Below are 21,332 nucleotides of genomic sequence, written 5' to 3'. Positions count from 1 at the left end.
GGTGTTTGAGGACATGCCTGATAACTTCATTATATCCCTAGATTCTACATAGAAGTGAAAAGTGGAGACCGACTCCATGAAGTCGTTCTCTGAGCTCATCACACAACAACAGACACAATAATAATAATTTGTATATAAAGTTTAGGGAAAAAACCCCACACCATGTGTATATGAACAAAGAAAAAGAAAAAGAAAAAAAAAGGGTAGTTTAGAGATGTATGAGCACGTGGGAAATAAAGTCATCCCAGTTCATTAAGGGCAGAAATGAGACAACTGGACAAGAGTGGAAGGATTTCTGAACTCCAGTGCAGGAAAATACCAGAAAGCAGTCTCACTGAGAGTGAAGAAAGACAGGAAGCTGGGAAACAAAGAACAGCAGGCCCAAGGTTATGGTGCTAACTAACCTCACTCCAGTCAAGTCCCATCAAAATGGACCTATGGCAAATCCTTGCACTGATGATTGTTTGTTTTTTCAAGACAGGGTTTCTCTGTGTAGCTTTGGAGCCTGTCCTGAACTTGCTGGAACTCTCTGTAGACCAGGCTGAACTTCAACTCAAAAAGATCCCCCAACCTCAGCCGCCAGTGCTAGGATTAAAAGCGTGCCACCACTACCTGTCCAACCAATGACTTTGATACTTAAAAAATGCATTATTTCTGGGAAAAAAATAAACAATAATTACATGTTCAGAATCTGAGGTGAACACCTTTATTGACTTGCCTGTGTTACTTTCAAGTCTGCCAAGTGAGGCCACACACACCTGTAATTCTAGCTCAGGACACAAAGGAAGGGGTAGCACTGAGGTCTGAAGCTAACTGGCCTGCATAGGTCTGTGCAGTGAGACTGTTTTAAAACAACAGAAATAAAACCAAAACACTTTCTGAGCTTTCCATGTAGGTTAGCAACTTCTGAGCAACAAGTACCCAATAAAGGCTTATTATTAAGAGCATCCAGACTCTAGAGCTACTGAATCTAGAGTTTGCCAGTCATCCATCATTCAGATGACAGGCATAGAATTGCCATCATAAAGAAACACTGATACTTGATTTAAAAAACAGAAGATTGCCATGTACATACATATCTGTAACAGACGTTGGAAACTGAGGCAAGGGCAAGTTTGGGTTAGGCTAGGTTAATAGTGAGACCTTGTCTCAAACCAAACCAAAAGATAAAAGACAACTCCAAGCTTTCAGACTTGGCTGACTAGGAAAATGACAGTATTAATAAAATGGGGATGTCATCAGTTGAAATGATGAGATCTTAATGTTTTTAGATACAGAGAGTAGTACTAGCACCTCTTAGAGAAAAACATACAGTGAGGAGCTAATACTTTCCATCCAGTAAGTCTTTTTTTTTTTTTTTTTTTTTTTTTTCCTGTTTTGTTTTTTTGAGACAGGGTTTCTCTGTGTAGCCCTGGCTGTCCTGGAACTTGCTTTGTAGACCAGGCTGGCCTTGAATTCACAAAGATCTGCCTGCCTCTGCCTCCTGAGTGCTGAGATTGAAGCTTTATTTTTTTTTAAAGATTTTTATTTATTTATGATGTATACAGTGTCCTGGCTACATGAATGCTTGCATTCCAGAAGTGGGCATCAGATCTCATTACAGATGGTTGTGAGCCACCATGTGGTTGCTGGGAATTGAATTCAGGACCTCTGGAAGAGGAGCCAGTGTTCTCCAGACCCTATTTTATTTATTTATTTTTGTTTTCAGGACAGGGTTTCTCTGTATAGCTTTGGAGCCTGTCCTCGATCTCTCGTAGGAAAGAAACCTCACAGAGATCCACCTGCCTCTGCCTCCCAAGTGCTGGGATTAAAGGCGTGTGCCACCAATGCCTGGATCAGCCCCTATTATTTTTAAACTATTTTTTTTTCTATACCCATTTTTACTGTACCTGTTTAGAGGTTTATCCAGTCAGGACTGCTTACTGCACACCAGTAGCCTTCTCTGACTAAGTGAGCCAAGCCTTAAACTCTCCCTGTGTGGTGTGGCTGTGCCCTGGAAGCTGGCTCAGTCCCACTTAGGTCTGTGAGAGCTGAACCTTATGCCCATGGTACAGGCTGGGAGCAGCATTTACCTGCCCCAACTCTGGGAAGTTGCTGAGACAGAGCTGTCTCTACTTAGCCTCTATAAACCAAAAGCACTAGGTTATTAGGCTACTAGGAAGTAGTGTCTGTTTTTTGTTGTGTTTTTTCTTTTTTCTTTTTTAAGATTTTTAAGGCCCTATGTGGAAATTATGTGCCTGGAGGTTGGGCACCGTATGTAATGAGTCTTTCTCTATCCCACCAGCCAGAAACTTAATTATAAAAGCTTGGCCTTTAGCTTATGCTTGTCTCAAGTAGCTCTTATAACTTAAACAAACCCATTTATATTAATCTATGTCCTACCATATGGGGTCACCTCTCCTCCATCTTGCACCTCCTGTTTCCTCTCCATGTCTGGCTGGTAACTGCCCTTCTTCTTCCCAGAGTCCTCTCTGTCTCCAGAAGTCCTACCTAATCTCTTCCTGCACAGCTACTGGACATTCATCTCTTTATTAACCCAATCAGAAGGCACCTTGGCAAAGATACATCTTCACAGGGTAAACAAATATTCTGCAACATTGTGGTGGGCACCTGTAATTGCAACAGTGAGTAGGCAAAGACAAGAAGATACCTGTGGCTCACAGCCCACTCAACCTAGCTTAATTGGTAAGCTCCAGGTCAATGACAAACTCTCTCAAAAAGTGGGGCAGTATTCCTGAAAATTACACCTCTGGCTTCCACACACAGGTGTACGTGCGCACACACAAAGTACTTCTTTGTGCTCCTGTCATATCATATACCCTTTTACATTTTCTCAATCCTACAATCTGCTTTTTAGTAATAAGTAGAGGTTCAAAAAACAATTTTAAAATCATTTAATATGCAAAGTGAAAAACTAGAATATAAAAAGCATTTCACATTTTTAAAAACAAAATAACACCTTCTAAATTATTTAACACAAGGCAGAAATCCAGTCTTTTATCTGAAACCCTTAAGTCCAGATGTTTCAGAATTATGAAATTTTCAGATTTTAGAAAGGTAATTCAGTGCATATACCATACTACATTACCCTCAAAAGAGTTTGTGGCAGCACCCCCCAACAATCAAACACATTAATATTTATGCAGCAAAATAAATGAATATTCACACTAAATGGGATAAACAGATTCAGTGTCAGGTCAAAATAGATCCAGAAGCAAATGAATTTTGTTATCAAGTTTAGGAAAACCTTGTTTTCAGAACTTCTTGGATTTTGAGACTATAATTACAAATAAAGGAATGAATGCAGACCTTTTGAAACTTGTATGACAAGACACAAAAGATTGTTTAAACAAGTCACCCATTTTTACAAATGCAAAAACATACAATCTTCAAATACATTATAAATTAACAGGCAGCTCATCTTTGATATTAAATGTACACCTTAAATACATATACATATAGCACACAGCACAATTCATTACGGTCAGCTGAGAACACAGACTCACATGTTAATCCCTCATGTAAGAAAAGGACGCTCTTACATATATGGTTAAACATGGAATTCATCTAACTCCTTCCTTATGATGCCAGCTAGAGTACCCACTGAGAGCAACACAAGGAGGCAGGTTAGGCTTCAGGAAGCACAATTTTACTTGTGAGCAATCTCTTCCACAGAAACACAGGTAGACAACTTTTACTAAAAATGAGCACTGGATCCAGCAGTGGTGGCGCACGCCTTTAATCTCAGCACTTAGGAGGCAGAGGCAGGTGGATCTCTGAGTTTGAGGCCAGCCTGATGTAGAAAGCTACACAGAGAGAAACCCTGTCTCAGGGAGGGAGATATATATATATATATATTTTTTTTTTTCATCAGTTAAACAAGTAGTATTTTGTCAATTTTAAAGATAAAACAGGTCACTAATGATCTCCCTAGATAGCTGCAATATTTATTAAGTTCACTAATTTGTAATAGAATTCTATCTGTTCAGAGTCATAATCATTATACAAAGAAAAATCAAGATACTGTGCTTGTAAAGTCATTCATAGTTTCTGATCACAGCCAATACTTCCACTGACTGGTATGTGAAGAGTAGCTTCAGGGAGCAAAGATGAATTTTGAATATGTGCAGGAACAATGTTCATAGGCTTGAGGACAGTGAACAGCAGGTCATTCTGTTAACCAACTCCAATCAAGACTCTAAAAGCAGACATGAAAAGTGACAATTAGAAGCTGTCTGAATGTAAAGTTCACTTTTTAAAGTTGTTTTAATATTTGGACATTTAGAATCAAAATTTGAAAAGTTAAAAAACTATAGAAATTATAGTTTGAAAATAGCTCACCTTATCTTCTGGTAATCTCAAAAATATTTCAAAGTTCTCATAAAAATTTGAGTAAAATATTTACTTATAAATAGAAAGAATTGGAATCAAGACTAAATGCAGCAGTGAATTTGCTAAGATTTTACAGTAGCTTCTCCCAGTTTTAATAAATCAATAGTTCATAGCAACTACATCTCAATACAACCACTTTATTAAGTATTAGCACAACTGATCTTATATGCATCAAATACAACAATTACAGAGTGAAAAGGTACACCCATTCCATTTCAGTAGTCACATTGTGAGGAAAACTTAGTCTGACCAAAACTACAACTGTTGATGTTCACTGATGACACAATGCTACTATGTAACAGATGAGGTTAGTTTTGTGGATTTGGCCCAACCTAGAATGGCCTGGGAAGAGACTCCCAGTGGCCGTCAGGAACAGGCTGGCACTCAGACATGAATGGGTGGCACCAGTCAAGGGCTGGGCCCTGTACTGTATAAACATGAAAAAAGTGAGCTGAGTACGCTCAGGAATGTAGAAGTTTATTCCTATCTGCTCTTGACTGTAGACATTTTGTCTAGCTATTTCTAGTTCCTGCCTTGACTTCTCTACAATGGTGGTGTATAGCCTGTAATTTCAAGTTGAATAAACCCCTCTCCCCTAAGTGTCTTTTTGTTAGTCTAAGTTATCATAGCAACAGGGATGAAAGCAGGATAACCATCCCTGCACAACAAAAGAAAATTGAGGTTCAAAATATTTCTCAAATGTTTTTTCCTTTGAGTTCTATTCCCTATATATATCCCAAATGCCAGACACAGCCAACATGGAAAATTAAACCTTTTGTATCCAGCATATTTAAAACACACACCCATATTCACAACTTACCATCATACTACGGCTTTGTTCCTCATTTGCTTCACGAATAATAGTACTTAAGTGGCCAAGACAGTTCAGATTTTGTTCCATCATTTGTGCTAACGTCTCTCTGATGGAGGAAAGAACAAAACCATTTCAAGTTCAGCAAAGGAGCACCTGAGTGTTGCCTATGTTCTGGTCTTTTAAGTCAGGATGACTACTTTCTGCAACTCAGCAGACAACATCCTTCTTCATCCAAGCCACCACTTCTGCCTACTCTAGTAACCCGACTGTAACTCTTATCAGATTTTCTTTTGAAACAGGTGGCACTGGTAACTCCTCACCCCTCACTGAAGAAATGACAGGGGAAAAGATCTCCTTGGTACAGACAATGAAATAGCATTGTTTTGTTTTGTTTTGTTTCTGGATTGTTTCCTTTTACAAACAGTAAAACACTAGCATGCTCACACACAAACATGGGGGTAAATTCAAAGTGTAGTCTGGTCTCCAGAGTTCCCGGAAAGAAAAACTGACTGGAAACCACAGACAGCAGCAATGAAAAAAAGCAAGCTGACTACTGAGAACCACAGAAGAAACCATGAACTACTAATACCCCTAGATACTTATACGTGAAGGAGGCCCGGATTCCAGTGTCTCCCTTATGCATTTCTCTTCTTTATGTCCTGTCATCATACTTTACCAACCCTCAGTCCCTCTTCTACCATGCTGTAGGCCATGGTTAATAGCCACTGCTAGCTTAGAACGAAATATTGGTTCAGGTATTATCCAACAGATAGAAAATTACATGTTAAAAATTTCCTAGTCCTTGATAATTAAGTACCACAGGTACATTATAATCAAGATCAGCTTTCATTTATCAATATATATGTATTGATATATATATATATATATATATTTCCTTCTTTCTTTCTTTCTTTCTTTCTTTCTTTCTTTCTTTCTTTCTTTCTTTCTTTTTTCCGAGACAGGGTTTCTCTGTGGCTTTGGAGGCTGTCCTGGAACTAGCTCCTGTAGACCAGGCTGGTCTGGAACTCACAAAGATCCACCTGCCTCTGCCTCCCAAGTGCTGGGACTAAAGGCGTGGGCCACCACCGCCCAGCCAGAAAATGTACTTTGAAAATACATTACACTGTTACAAACAACTACACGCTAATTTGGAAGTTACCTACAGAGCTGATATTTGGAATTAGCATCCCTACCAAGTCTAAATGCCTTTAATGAAAACGAAGGGTTAGGATGTAGTAAATTTTACTTCCTTCAGTTCTCAGAGTATTTTCTGAGGTCTACAAGCCACAACCTCTGCTATTCTTGTATATGTATTCATACTGGGCCACATATATAGTGACCCCAAGATACACACTGGAACTTGCTTTCTTTAAACAATAAAATACCTGATATCAGAGCTTGCCTTCCTGCCATGTGCTTTGTCTTTCATAAAAGCAGAGTACAGAATGTGCAACTGCATGACCTCCTGAGCAGTGATGTAACATGGGTGCACTTCTGCAAAACTAATTATGGGCAGACTTCCAGGAAATGCTTGGTGCTGTGGAGGTCTCCATGAGTTGTGAGAAAAGCGACAATACACAAGCTAGCAAAGAGCCACTTGAACACGGCACACCTTATGCTGAGAAAATAACAGAGATGGACAGTCATTCAGCTTTTAGCAGAAGAGTAGGAACTAAAGACAAAATGCAGGGTGCAAATCTGAGTTCTTAATGCAAAATGATTTAAAGTACTGAAAATATCAGATTTAAGAAATAGTAAGTTATAAAATAAAGTAGATCTCACTACTACATTAAAAAGAACTCAGGTACCAAAAAAATGGAAACTGCAAAAAGCATAATTTCTCATAGAAATAAATGGTTAAGGAAGAGATATGGTTTGGGTAAAGGAAATTAATAAGCCAGGAACAGAAATGGCTTAGAACTTGAATTGAGCTAATAGTTATTAGTAACACTTACTGAAATTTAATCCCCAAGCATTTTACATACATTGTCCAACTGAAATTTTCACATCAATCCTATAAGACCTCCTCGTTTGAAAGTGAAAATAAAAATATGAACATTAAAGATAGAAATAAATTACTCAGCATTATGAAATGCTGAGTTAGTCAAAACTGACCCCTGTCTGAAAGCACTGCTAACTACTCTACTGTCTCACCCTCCCTCACTCTGAAATAACAACTATCTATTGTTACAAAGTGAACCCACCCATCTTGAGGAGTTACCACACGTGTCAGAGGATGTTCACGGTCTGCTAACATAGGGGGCAGCCATGCTGAAGCTGGAGAGGTTACTGTGCCTTCTAGACTGGATCCTACAAGAGAGCGGGCAGAACTCTGTGTCTGAAGAAAAACAAAAACAAAAACAAAAACAAAAAACAGCACACACACTCAATAAATTGCAGGCAAGTACATCTCGATTCATACCATTTAAAAGAAAACGTACTTAAGACTCACAATTCAATCATTATTCATATGCACAACTGACTATTTGAGAACAAAACTATTCACACCACTACTAACTATACCATCACTGGCCCTTTTCTTCACTGACTAAAATTGAGTGTATCTAATACTGACTAAAACTGAATGGATCTAATTCCTCTAATCTAGCCTTGGTTTGGAGGAAGGGGACAGCTGAACAAAGGCTGACTTATCAACAAGTCAGATGCACTGGGCAGTGGTGGTGCATGCTTTTAATCCCAGCACTCGGGAGGCAGAGGCAGGTGGATCTCTGTGAGTTCGAGACCATCCTGGTCTACAAGAGCTAGTTCCAAGATAGGTTCCAAAGCCACGGAGCTCCAAACCCTGTCTCGAAATCACCCCCCCCAAACAAACAAACAAACAAACAAACAAACAAAAAACAAGGCAGATGCATTTACTCCAAATTGGGTTGAGCAACCATAGCAACCCAGGGCAGGGAGAACAATAAAAAAGTGAACTGAGCTGGATATGGTGGCTCACACTTGTAATCCCGGCACTTGAGAGGCTGGAAAATTGCAGTAAGGGACAGTCCAGCTCCCAGTCTAGACAGGAGTGAACGTTCTGGTCTCCAAAGAAACAAACAAAACCACACATATACCACCAGCTACCAGGACTGGAATGGAAAGTGAGAATGCAAAAGTCCTTGCTGTGAAATAGTCTTTGTAAACTGTAAATGTGTATTACTCTCATTGGTTAATAAAAGAGATGACTGGCTAGTAGCTGCATAGGTAGAGGTGAGGTGGGAGGAAGACAAAAAGAGAGCATGAACAAGAGAGGAGTTGTCTCAGGAGTTGAGAGGAGACGTGGAGAGAAAATGAACATGCTGTGTTGAAAACAGGTATTGCCACATGGCAGAATGTAAATAAGAAATATGAGTTAATTTAGAATGTAAGAGCAAGTTAGTATCAAGCCTGAGCTACTGGCCAAGCATTTATAATGAACAATAAGTCTCTGTATGGTTATTTGGGAACTGGCTGGTAGGACAGAAAAGTCTGCCTACGAGTCCTACCTCTATAATCACTCAGACACCAAACAAGGAACATGTACACCCGATATTAACTATAAATATTCAAAGGACATAGCTCAAAGCAATAAAAAACTATTTAGCAGAAAGTAATAGCAGCTCAACATTACATTCACTATTAATTACTTACACAGGCAATTTTAAGGAGGTGCCATATTTCTTTCTGCCTCTTTCCCTGCATAAACATGATGGTATTGTCAGCTTCTTTGATGTTACTGAGGGCCACTTCCACCTTGGGGAGTAGATCAATAATCTTCTGCTTACAGCCCAACAACTTGCTGGAGAAATTAAGTCAGTGTCAGATACTTGTCACATCCCTCAAGACTGTGTAACATACTTCCAAACCCAGTGGAAATAAACCACAACAGTATCATATTTATGGCTGATCTCAAAAGCAATGAATATAGGGGCTGGAGAGATGGCTCGGTGGTTAAGGACATTGGCTGCTCTCCCAGAGGACCTGAGTTCAATTCCCAGTATAGACATGGCAGCTCAACCATCTGTAACTCTAGTTCCAGGAGATCAGATGCCCTTTTCTGATCTCACTCACATGGGACAAACATATAATCAAAACACCCACACATATAAATAAAGTAAAAAATAATGCATACACTTAGGGCTTATAAGTGGCTATGTTTTCCAAGATATTGACAGAACTACTGTTTACCAAAGAAGAGTATTATATTTGAAAAGGACACAAACACGCTGGCACACAGGAGATGAAGCAATGTCTCTACCTCAGATGACCAAACAGCTCCTTGAGCACTCGGTCCTGACTCTGCACAGTGTGCACAATGATCTTCACCATCTCCGTGCTGTCACTGTATGAGTGATCTGCAAAAGACTTCAGTTAGTGTACTTCTAACCAACTCCCAAACAAAAGTCCCTTAAAAACTCTTAAAAACCTGCAAGTAGTCTAAAAAAAATCTCCATTTGTTGTGGAATGCTTCCTTGAGGTGTGACACTGCTATTGCCTTGAGGAGATCTCAGAAGCTGTGGGATCTACTAAGACTAATGATTCTGTCATGCTGTAGAAAGGGGCTCCTGAGTCCTTCCCATGGTTATCCTTCAATACTCCCCAAAGATTTATAAGTAGCTAACAGCAACGGGGGCCTTATTCCCCCCACAAGGAGCTACAACAGGTTATCAATTGCAGAGAGAGAGAGAGATAAGAGGGGAGAAACATCTTCTTCAGAAAAAAGCTAGTGAAGCTTCTGTAAGTAATCCTAATGAAACTCAGATTTACCAAACAAGACTAGGGTTGAATCATTACTTTGTCACTGGTGTCTCATCTATTGTGAATGGACTGTTCACATCTCCCCATGAAAAGTTTATACAACTCCATTTAAATTAAATCTTAGATTTAAAAAAATTTAAGATTATCAGGGATGGAGAGATGGCTCAGAGGTTAAGAGCACTGACTGTTCTTCCTGAGGTTCTGAGTTCAATTCCCAGCAACCATATGGTGGCTCACAACCATCTGTAATGAGATCTGGTGCCCTCTTCTGGCGTGCAAGCATAGATGCAGGCAGAACAATGTATAATTAATAAATAAAACCTTTAACATTTTTAAGATTACCTATAAATAGTCTTAAGAGGTTGGAGGTATAGTTCAATGATACCTATACACAACAAGTAAAGTTATGGGCTAAGTACAATCATCAAGAGCCCTTGCTGCTCTTCTAAAGGACAGATTCACACCCATGTTACCGCTCACAAATGCCTATAATTCCATCTCCAGGAGAATCTGAGGGCTGCTGTGGTTACCCCTATGATGGGGATGTTCTTCTGTACGCTGTGAATATATGTTTCTCTTATTGGTTGATGAATAAAGCTGTTTCAACCAAAGGACAAGCAGGATTTAATCAGGCAGGAAATCCAAACAGGGATAGAGACAGGTAGTAGGCAGAGTCAAGGAGAGGACATGTAGTTACTAGGAATGTAGGATACCCAGGCAGTCTCTGGTAAGCCAAGACCACATGGAGATTCACAGATTAATAAAAATGGGTTAATAATTAAGAGAGAGCAAGCCAATAAGAAGCCTGGAGCCATCGGTCAATTTATAATTAATATAAACCTCTGTGTGTTTATTTGGGACTAAACAGCTGTGTGACTGGGCAGGACAGAAACTTCTGTCCACACCCTTCCCCCATGTAGCATATACCCACACACACAGACATAAATATTTTCTAAAAAGTAAATTTATGCATGGTTGTATTCATTTAATCTTTAGAGACTTATGTTGCCTGTGTTTGAGATGAATAGTCTGGTTGATCTTTAACCTATACTAACCCAAATTAAGGTACAGATGCAACCTTTGGTCAAGAGACCAGCTTTCTTACATGATCAACACTGCTTAGTTAGAACAGTAGGGCAATCAGGCTTTCACTGTCCCAACCAGGTTGCTTGGAATTTCATGCTAAACCATCTGTTTACAGCTCACAAAAACTTCATCTGAAAAAAAGCTGACTTAAACCAAACCTAATATACTAATAAAAGGGATCAGTGGACACTTGGAAATTTACCCTAAAGCCAACTTGAATCTGGCAGATGTCCTCAAATAGGATGGTTGTTGGTACACTGAGTTCTACAGTTTATAAGTAGTACTATCTCAGTTTTTAAAACTACTAGCATTAGTTTTTGTATTTCAGAATGTGTCAATTTAAGTTTAAAAGAGCAAAAAACTGCTGATGTATCATCCTGACATTTTCTGGGGCATTAAGTCTGAAAGCAAAAACACCACTATTGCTAATACTTGCTATTAACTGCACAAACTTTCCTCAGTTAATGTTTTTTCTGTGTTACTCCCAGTTTCAAAAGAGGTTTGAAAGGCTGTGGGAATGGAGCTCAGAGGCAGAGCTAGTGCCTGCCAAGCACAGACAGGCATGCATATTGGATGCCCAGTACTGCAAGAGAAGGAAAAAAAAAAATCTGTCCTCTTTACAATCATTCCAGAAGCCTCTCCCACAGCCCAGCTACATTCTCAGAATCTCTGTCTCTCTTGCTCTGCCTCCCCCACACCCTCACCCAAGCAGATACAAGGCTCCAAAAACACTTTTCTCCAAACAGTAGTCCTTCATAAATTCCACAAACTAAACCCAAGAGGTTTCCCTTAGGACTAGTTCTTTTAATGGTAAAGACCTAAGAACTTCAGCCTTTGTCAGAAGAGGGCAAAGAAAGTTAGTCTCCACGGTTTTCAGATTTTACCTCCTGCAGGGAACCACTTCTAAGCAACCTGACCACCAATAAAGTTAAGTGCCTGTCTGACATGTATTTCATGAGTACTTGTAGCAATACACGGATCAAATTCTACTGCAATAAAAACCAGCATATGGTGCTGGAGAGATGGCTCAGCAGTTAAGAACACTGGCTGTTCTTCCAGAGGTTCAGAACACCCATATGGCCACCTGAAACCCCAGGTCCAGTTATCCAATACCCTCTCTGGCCTCTGCAGGCACTGCATACACATGGTGTACTGATATACAGGTAAAAACCCACATATGTAAATTAAAAATAAAATCTCAAAACGATTTAAAAAACAGTCTGTAAAGCAGGCTGTTTTGTTTTTTTTTTAAAAAAGACAGTGTAAATATTACATAAAGTTCCATATGTTGCTATATGCTTATAAATTCTCAAGTATAAAACTTGTAAACTTTATATAAATTATATAAAACTTTTTAAAATACTATATATTCAGGAACACAGATATCCCCTTTTATTATTTATGTAGTCCTTCAAAATAAATATATTTTTAAGTAAAATAAAATTGTTTTGCATATATACACTAACATTGTTTTCAAAGCATTTCATAACCACTCTCTCAAATATACTGCTAAAGCTTACTGAGTTAGAAGGCTAGGTTTCAACTTGTTTTGCACAAAAGGGGAATAGAAACAGGGAGAAATGTTGGAGATTATTGGGTCAGTAAAATACCCAATTTAGAATTCAAATCTTCTGGTTTCCAACCAACGTTCCTTCCAGGAGACAATGCTCTCTGTATCTGGCAGGTGCTGAGTACAAATTTTTGCCCCAAGGACCTATGAGTAGTAACCTGTGCTGGCGAAGGCATGTTTTTTCAAGACAAATTGCTTCTGAAGAGACTATGGGCTTCTCGTCTTATCATTCCACCCAGAACCCATTGCCTTGAATTCTTTCTAACATCTCTAACTTAAGCAGTATTCCCCCCCAACCTTTTACACATTTTTTTTTTTTTTTTTTTGCTGTTTCTTCCTTTTTCTTGGAGGTGGTATACATGTATGCATACACGCCAGAGGCCACCTTCAGGTATCTTCCTTGACGGCTTGCCACCTTATTTGTTGAGCTAGGGTATCTCACTGTACCTGAAGCTTGCTGTTTCAGCTGGATTTGCCACTGAGTCCCAGGAATCCCTCTGCCTCCACTTCCCCAGGACTGCTGCCATCACAGGGGCGTGCTGCTGTCGGTGGCTTTCATGTGAGTGGTGGGAGACTAAACTTAGGATCTCATGTTGGTTTAGTAAGCACTTTACCACTGAGCCACTGTCCCCATTCCTTCCTTCTTTTCTGTTTTGAGTTTTCTCTCCTTTACTTTCTTTTCACTTCACTTTAAAAACTTTTCTACTCCAATATCCTTATTACATTCCCTTTCTATTCTCTTAAATTCTTATAAATTTAAAGCTAATATGACATAAATATTGTGATAACAATACTAAAACAGGATCTTACTCTGAAGTTTAAAAAAAAAATTAAAATCCACTTACTTTGTTAAGTTAGGGAGTGTCTTAAAACACCTTTAAATATTGTGATTGAAGTATCTTACCTGTAGGTCTGTGCTTTAACTGCTTATAGAGATCAATGGCACGCTGTTCCCTACAAAAGAGAAAAACAAACACTTCTCTGTGTGTAGAAGTAACTTAATGAGTAATAATATACAACTTGAATAATATCGGTTATTGGGACAAGATCCAATTTTTAAGCAAGTACAGATCATCAATGCATATTTTACAGAACATTTCATTGTGAATAATAAGAATACAAGTCTTAGCCAGGCGGTCTACAAAGTGAGTTCCAGAACAGCCTCCAAAGCCAGAGAAACCCTGTCTTGAAAACCGCCCCCTCAAAAAAAAAAAAAAAAAAAAAAGAATACAAGTCCTTAAGCTAGGTGGTGGTGGCACATGCCTTAATCCCAGCAGGTGGAAGGCAGAGGCAAATGAATCTCTTTGAGTTACAGGTCAGCCTGGTCTATAGAGTGAGTTCCAGGACAGCCAAGGCTACACAGAGAAACCCCATCTTGAAAAACAAAGAATACAAGTCCTGATAATGTGGAGCTTAAAAAAAAACAAAACCAACTGTGCCTGTATGTTTGTCTGTGTGGGAGGCATGCTTGCATATTCCGTGTGAGGTGGTCAGAAGCTATCGTGGGTGTCAGTCCTTGCTGTCCACTTGAGACAGGTCTCTGTTGTGTCCTGCTGCCTGCAAACTCGCCTGCCAGTTTCTGCTTCTGTCTCCCCCTCACTGCAGAAGCACTGGGATCACAGACATGCTACCACGCCTAACCTTACAAGTGGGTCCTGGGGATTCAAAGCTCAGGTCCACAAGCTTGAGCAGTAAGTGCTTTGCCATCATCTCCTTAGTCTCCAAAACAGTTTTTATAGACTGCATATCTGCTCAGGTCTTCCACCACAAATGTAATACCCATGTACCAGAAACATCGAAGTAGGAAAAAATTATGTCTCGTGATTAGAGAAAAAATCTGAAGTTTCTAATCTAGACACTTAGGAAATTAACTTCAATAGAGCTAAGAGGTTAATTGGACCAAAAGGGGAGTAAATGAGAAATCAATTGTAAATTAAATATTCTTTTAAAAAATACATGAAAAAGAGACTTTTTTAGCTGGGTGTTGGTGGCACACACCTTTAATCCCAACACTCGAGAGGCAGAGGCAGGCGGATCTCTGTGAGTTCGAGGCCAGCCTGGTCTCCAGAGATAGGCTCCAAAGCTACACAGAGAAACCCTGTCTCAAAAAACAAAAACAATAACAAAAAAAGGAGAGACTTAAAAAAAAAAAATAGTAAAGAACAATCCAAATAGTTATTTCCCAAACCCAATATTACTAAGAAACAGCTTCCTTTTAAAATATTTAAGGGCTGGAGAGATGGCTCAGTGGGTAAAAGCACTTGCTGTGAGGCCTAACAACCTGAGTTTAATACTGGGGCCACCAAGGTGGAAGGGGAGAAGCATCTCACAATTTTGTCCTTTGAGCTCTACACGTGTACACTGTGATGCTGCACTCCCCCCAATGAAATCATGGTTAAAAAATCATACTATAGGAATATATTAGGGGTAAGAAAAATCATGAACTAGACCATGTAGAGGCTTAATCCTGCCAGATATAAGTAGAAAGAACACAAAAAATTATACAATTAACACCAACAGCACAGATACATTCTTACAGAGACTCCATCAAGTCTCCTTGGCGTCTTCCATAGGGGCTCTTCTGAAGTTCCATGATTTCAGTGTGCAAAGACATAATTTGATCCTCAAGGTATCCAATGACACCAACCTAAAATATGATACAAAGAAAATGACAGGCTTACCATCATATAAGACAGGGCTCAATGGTGCCACCCCTCACCATAGGTGTGGGAGAGCTGGCCCGATGGCATGGGCCTAGCAGAGCTGGCTTTGCCTCTTGCCTGAGGGGGTGGTACCAACGGCCCAGACCAAACAGCTCAGCTACCATCCAGACCCTTATCCTGGGCTTTGGGTTGGCCCCCCTTAACAGCTGCCTCATGTATGACCTGCTGGAGCGCACTATGACAAGGATATCCGACAGGAGTTTTCAGTGAGGGTCCAGTGATGACTGTGTACCAGAGGCCTTGAACCAGACCAATGACTCACTGCAATGAACGTTTTGCTGGTGGGTCTGCTTGGACAAAAGGGGTACACTGTATGACACAGTGCAGCTCCAGATGCCACTAGGATGAATGAAGAGGTGTTAGAAAGATGGAGGAGCAAGGTGGGTTTTTGTTTGTTTTATCTTGTTTTCAATTAATTTGGGGGGGCCTACTGCAGGGGGCATGAGCAGACATGGAGGAACTGGGAGGTAAACAGGATTGGGGTATATGACATGAAACTTCCAAAGAATCAATAAAGAATATGTTAAAAATTTTAAAAAAGGCTTAGATCTTAAATAATCTGTTATGCCAGTAGAACTATTTTACAACAAAGTAATTTTGTTAAAGCTAATCATTTGCATATTTAATGAGACAGTGATATTATGTAGCCTAAGCTATTCTTGAACGTGTAATCCTCCTGTCTTATTTTTCTGAGTGCTGGGATTAAAGAACCACACTAGGCTTGTTAAAGCTGTTCAAAAACCAAGACAGGACCATATTCTAGTCATAATTCTTTGAGAATTATCTAGGTACATACAATGCATTTTGTATTTACTCCCCATTACCTTTCCTAGCCCTCCCAGACCTAGTCCCCCTTTAACCCTTTCACCCCTCCCAACTTCATGTCCTTTGTTCTTTTGTTTTTAAATAACCCACAGGTTCCAATCTAGGATGCTCATATACTAATGAATGTGAGGTCATATAATAGGGCATGGTCAAACTACTAATGACCACTTCATTAAAGAAAACCAACTCTCCCCAAGCAACCATAACTGTTAATAGCTCCTCAGCTATGGTGGGGCTTTTTATGTTTCTGACAACCTTTCATATAAAAACACCTTATGCCAGGTACAATGGTGTGCACCTTTAATCCCAGCACTCAGGAGCCAAGGGCAAGTGCCTCTCAGTGAGTCAAGCCAGCTTGCTCTACAGAGTGAATTCTAGAACAGCTGGGGCTACACAGTGAGACCCTGTCTCAAACAATAATAATAAATAAAAACATACTTATTCCTGTGTTTCCCTTGTGACCACTATCAACTAGTACTAGCATTTGCTTTGGCCCCTGGAGAAGCAAAATAGTGTTAAGTACCATTCACAAGATAATTGGCCACCAAACCACTGCCATTCCTTACATGTCAGCCCATGATACCAACTGCCCTAGCCACATGAACTGACACCAAGGAAAGCAATAGTCTGGGACCATGGACATATAGGATAAGGAAGGAATTTGCAACCTAGGGAACAATCTATACCTCCCTCAGGAAACCACAATTATGGAACAACATCAGGTATAAATAGTACTGTCCCATTTAAAAACAGATATGAAGCCATCTGATCTAAACCAGTCAGAAAAATAATAGTAATACATTTCATTTATTATTGATTTCCATTTAATGTTCATAAACTTATTAGAAAAGATTGCTGCTCCTAATATATATAATATGGAAACTGGAGTTTGGTGAAGCTAAAAAGTTTGCCCAAAGCCTTTGGTTTTAAAGCCCATACCGTCCTCTCTTTATATAAAGCACATACTAGACATTTGTCTGAATTTCAGGAATGATATGATTTTACCTCAGCATAGTGAATAGCCCTTTCCTCCATTTCTTTCCATGCTTTCAGCATTTTTTCTGAAGCTTAAAAAAAAAAGAAAGAAAAGAAAAAAAAATCGTCTAAATTGGTTTCCTCTGAAACAACTGTGTCTTTAAACATTAGCCTGGTTACTTCCTGCTCTGTCAACATCACAGATACATAATGGGTTCAAGTGTGTTTGTCTCTCAAATGGATACATTGTACTCCTAAGCTCCAATACCTTGGAAGGTGACCTCACTGGAAATAGGGTAACTTATAGAGTTAATCACCTATGTATGTTCTCACACTGAACTAAGCTAGGCCCTAACTGGGCCATACCCACTAATCCATCCTAGGCTCATATATCTCAATGCTTAGTTCCCAGGTGGGGCTGTTTAGGGTGGATTAGTGGGTATGGTCCAGCCTTGCTCTTTCTCCTCCTCCTCCTGTCTATGGATCAAATGGAAGCACCCAGTTAATGCTCTGGAGCCATGCCTGCTTGCCTGCCAGCCAGTCACTATGCTTCCCACCTCGATGGGCATGGATTCATCCTCGGAAACTGGAAACAAGTCCCCAGTTAATTTTTTTTTATAAATTGCCTTGTTCATGGTGACTCTTTACAGCAACAGAAAAGTAACTAAGACAGTCATTGTCAAATAGTCCACTGATATTTTAATATCAGCACATCTAGATCTCTTCCGTCAAGTTAATGGCTGTACAGTATGCCTCTGACAAGTCAAAGATGCTCTAATGAAATAATTATGCCTATAATATGTAAACACAGAAATAACACTAGAGAATAAATATATTCACTAACTGGACACTTCTGGTCACTTATTCTGAGATATCCAAACTTTTGTCAAGTACATAATAAACAGTATCTACTTCTTCTAAAAGATATGTGTCATGAAGTAAACAATTCCGTTTATTTGGATTTTAACTCTTTACAAATCCTTAACACATCCAAAAGGGGATAAGGTTGGAGTCAGGACACTGTGTATAATAAGAAAACAGTAGGTAGAACTCCACAGCAGATGGATTAAGGGAAAACAAAAAAACAAACAAAACAAATAATTTAAGACTCCCCTGGCTGTGTTATTCCACTTGAGCTGCTACACTACAAGAACAAAATCAGAAAACAAAGCAAAACAAAACAAAACAAAACAAAAATACCCTAGGTGGCAAATTTTGAAATCTGAGAAAGCCAAGATCAAGTTCTGGTTCATAGGCAGTGGTTCACACTGCCTTCTGTGTCCCCTTATGACAGAAAGGGTGAGGGAATGTGACTCAGGCCTCTAGTAAGGTCCCATCATGACTTAATCCTTTCCCAAGGGTCTTACCATTATCAAAAGGATCAGGATTTCAGCATACCAACTAGGGGAAGCACACATTTCAGTACACAGTATTGGCTAGGAAGTCACCTCAATATAGACTCTATACATTTTAAAATAAGACTTGAAATTCAGTCTTAAGGTCACTTCTGTATTATTTAGCTTTTCTAGAGTTACATACTTTTACAATAATTATGAAATAAGTTGCTTAACTAAGGGATTAAAAGAGCTAACCCTCAAAACAAAAACATTTGACAAGTTTTTCTGTATGTTGGTCTGCTGTGAATTTAAATTACTGGCTATGTGTCAACAAGATAAGAGAGCAGATGGTTTCAAAAGACTAGACATTCCTTACAAATACATTATAGCCAGACACTTACATATCCCGTAAGTCATCTGCTCACTATATCTCTCCAAGTCAAGCTGAATGCTTTTGTGAAAAAACTCCAATTTAGCTTTGAGTTGCTGTGATGCTGAGATCAAAGTATTCTTCATTTTTGTCAAGTTAGCATTATATCTAAGAAGACTTAACCTAAGCCATAGCAAAACAAAACAAAATTATCAACATTCAGAAACATTGAATAACAATTTGCAAACATACAGTATCCAAACTCCAAAACCTAAGTTTCTATTATCAAATCCTGAGAAACAGCTGACCTATTTCCAGACTGTGAGGTCTGTGATAAACAACCTTCTTCAGCTAAGGCCACTCAGGAACTAGAATTTTCAAGACATTACAGCTGAATGATTTCAGACCATTAATAAGAAATCTTAAGTCTGGTCAGAACACTGCATCTCAATGGAGTCAGAGTGATGGCCCAGTGGGCAAAGTGCTTGCTTTGCATGCACGAGGACCTCAGCTTAGTGCATGGCAAGTGAGTGCTTGGAGGCATGGGGAAACAGGCAAACAGAGGAGCCCATGGGCCATTCAGTCTAGCTGAAACAGTAAGCTCCAGGGTTAGTAAGAGATCTTGCCTCCAAACTTAGGTGAGAAAACAATAAGGGAAATATAGCCAACATCAACCCTGGCTTCCACGTGTGCATCCATTCACATGCTCATAAACACATTATTAAAAACAGTACACTTCAAAATATGTTCAATATTTTAGCCTTCTACACAATTCTCAGGGAAAACTGGCAAGAATAATTCTTGAGTACATGATACAAGTGGTGTTATGCTAAAAAAACAACCAGAACCCACTTACATTGCCGCTCTTTGTCCCTGAAAGAGCCTGCTGTAATCTTCTTTTAGTCCAGATACATAGTGCACTGCTTCAGCCCATACTTTACGCAGCTGTACAATTGGAAGCTGTATCTTGCTGTCTTGAACTATAAGTAAAATGGTAATAAGGGAGGTAAGCCACTTTCAGACACTATAGTTCATTCTTTGTGACGTCTTTTCCAAAAACTATTCCCATAGATGTTAAAAAGAATCTACTGCCTGGCTCTAGATATGAGAGTTGTGTGTCTGAATAACATAACTACTTCATTATTTCTGTATGTTTTTCTTTTAAATTTGCTTCTCTCCAGTCAAGAAGTCAAGAATATTCATTTTCTTTCTGCTAATCCAAATTCTTTACTTCTAAAAGCTTTGGTTCAAGTTCCTTCTCCTCCACAGTCCACCAGTCTTTTCTGTTTCTAAACACCAGCTCAGATTTATGAAATTTACAGGCAAAGCTGTGTGTAAATATCTGAACACACCTAACGAAGGAACAATTAAAAAAAGCAGGCACAGTGCACAGTGGGCTTTCATTCTTCTATCTATGGAGCCCTATCCTCAGGAAGGGAAATCTCCTCCCAAGAGAAGAGTCTAGTGGTAATTTAAAATCTACCTTTACACCTTCCAAACTACATTAAATCCATTTTCGCCACATATAGAAATCTCAAATAGGAGATACTGAACAAAACCACTAAAAAGATCATATTTACTAATCATGTAATTTCAAGATTAAAGTTCAGCCACTAACTGGACTCTACTTACCAATATAATTTACACAATCAGACAAACTTCTGGATGCAAATGGTCCTTCATACACAGTCTTACTTTTATCAAACAAATAAACCATGTAGCTATCACAGCCTCTCTGAAAAAAAGAAACAATTAAAATGCAAAGATTCTTGAAAACTCTAGATTTTACAAATACTTAAGTGCCAGATTTCCTTCTTTGAAATGTACTGAACAAAGTCACTGTGCATTCACATCTAATTTATAGATGTGGGGCAAAGGGTTAGTAAAAAGATATATGGAGTCAAAGTAAAAAGTGATCAGCAGACCCAAAGGAACAAACAGAGCAGGTGTGGGAAGAGGGTAATGGGGTTGGTTAGCAAGGAAGCAAAAGGGAAGACTGTTTGGGGAGAGAAAGACCAACAAAGAAGGGCAAAATGGAAGAGGTAGAAATAAGAAAAACTATGGTGAATATACATGCATAAAAATGCCATAACAAAACCCACCATTTTGTCTGCTAACTTAAAAAACTAGGAAAAACAAAGTAAGTTTCTAATCTCAGTACTTAAAAGCCAAAAGAACAAATACAAAAGGTCATACTGGTGAATGAAACACTCAGTAGTAAACAAAAGAAAAAGACTAGGTACTAGAGTAATTCCAAAACAGGGTAGGGTGAGAGTCAGCTTGGGCTACACAGCAAGACTCTTTCTCAAAAGGTCCAACAGGAATGAAACACCCTATAACACTGATAACATTCAAAAACGTAATGCTAGTGTTGGGGAAATATTTCATCAGTAAAACACCTGTTATACAAGCATGGAGACCCGAGTATAAGCACCATAACCCACATTTAATAAGAGTTGGGTTTTGTGATTCCAGCAGCTTAGCCTAATCAATAAGTTTC

General features: G+C 39.1%; 1 protein-coding gene across 8 annotated transcripts in view; it reads right to left on the bottom strand.

Annotated features, from left to right (window-relative positions):
• Positions 1–2,877: 2,877 nt before the first annotated feature.
• Positions 2,878–21,332, bottom strand: part of Chuk (component of inhibitor of nuclear factor kappa B kinase complex) — a 35,605-nt gene continuing 17,150 nt past the window's right edge. Inside the window, exons 11-22 of one of the 8 annotated variants that reach the window (XR_003483697.2) lie at positions 20,465–20,567; positions 19,689–19,812; positions 18,864–19,015; positions 17,156–17,217; positions 15,140–15,249; positions 13,507–13,556; positions 9,447–9,543; positions 8,840–8,987; positions 7,411–7,544; positions 6,592–6,824; positions 5,213–5,312; positions 4,181–4,198 (exon numbers count right to left, since the gene is read on the bottom strand). Coding sequence is in view for 4 of the 8 variants with exons in the window: in XM_027407244.2 (XP_027263045.1) it covers positions 4,169–4,198; positions 5,213–5,312; positions 7,411–7,544; positions 8,840–8,987; positions 9,447–9,543; positions 13,507–13,556; positions 15,140–15,249; positions 17,156–17,217; positions 18,864–19,015; positions 19,689–19,812; positions 20,465–20,567 (1,110 nt within the window). In the remaining 4 variants the exon portion in view is untranslated. Of the gene's footprint in view, positions 4,199–5,212; positions 5,313–6,591; positions 6,825–7,410; positions 7,545–8,839; positions 8,988–9,446; positions 9,544–13,506; positions 13,557–15,139; positions 15,250–17,155; positions 17,218–18,863; positions 19,016–19,688; positions 19,813–20,464; positions 20,568–21,332 lie in introns of those variants that run through there. The other 7 variants (XM_027407244.2, XM_027407245.1, XM_035441815.1 and 4 more) reach the window with 7 other exon arrangements.

Source organism: Cricetulus griseus, chromosome 3, assembly GCF_003668045.3.
Source record: "Cricetulus griseus strain 17A/GY chromosome 3, alternate assembly CriGri-PICRH-1.0, whole genome shotgun sequence".
NCBI lineage: Eukaryota > Metazoa > Chordata > Mammalia > Rodentia > Cricetidae > Cricetulus > Cricetulus griseus.
This window is presented reverse-complemented; position numbering and strand designations above follow the sequence as displayed.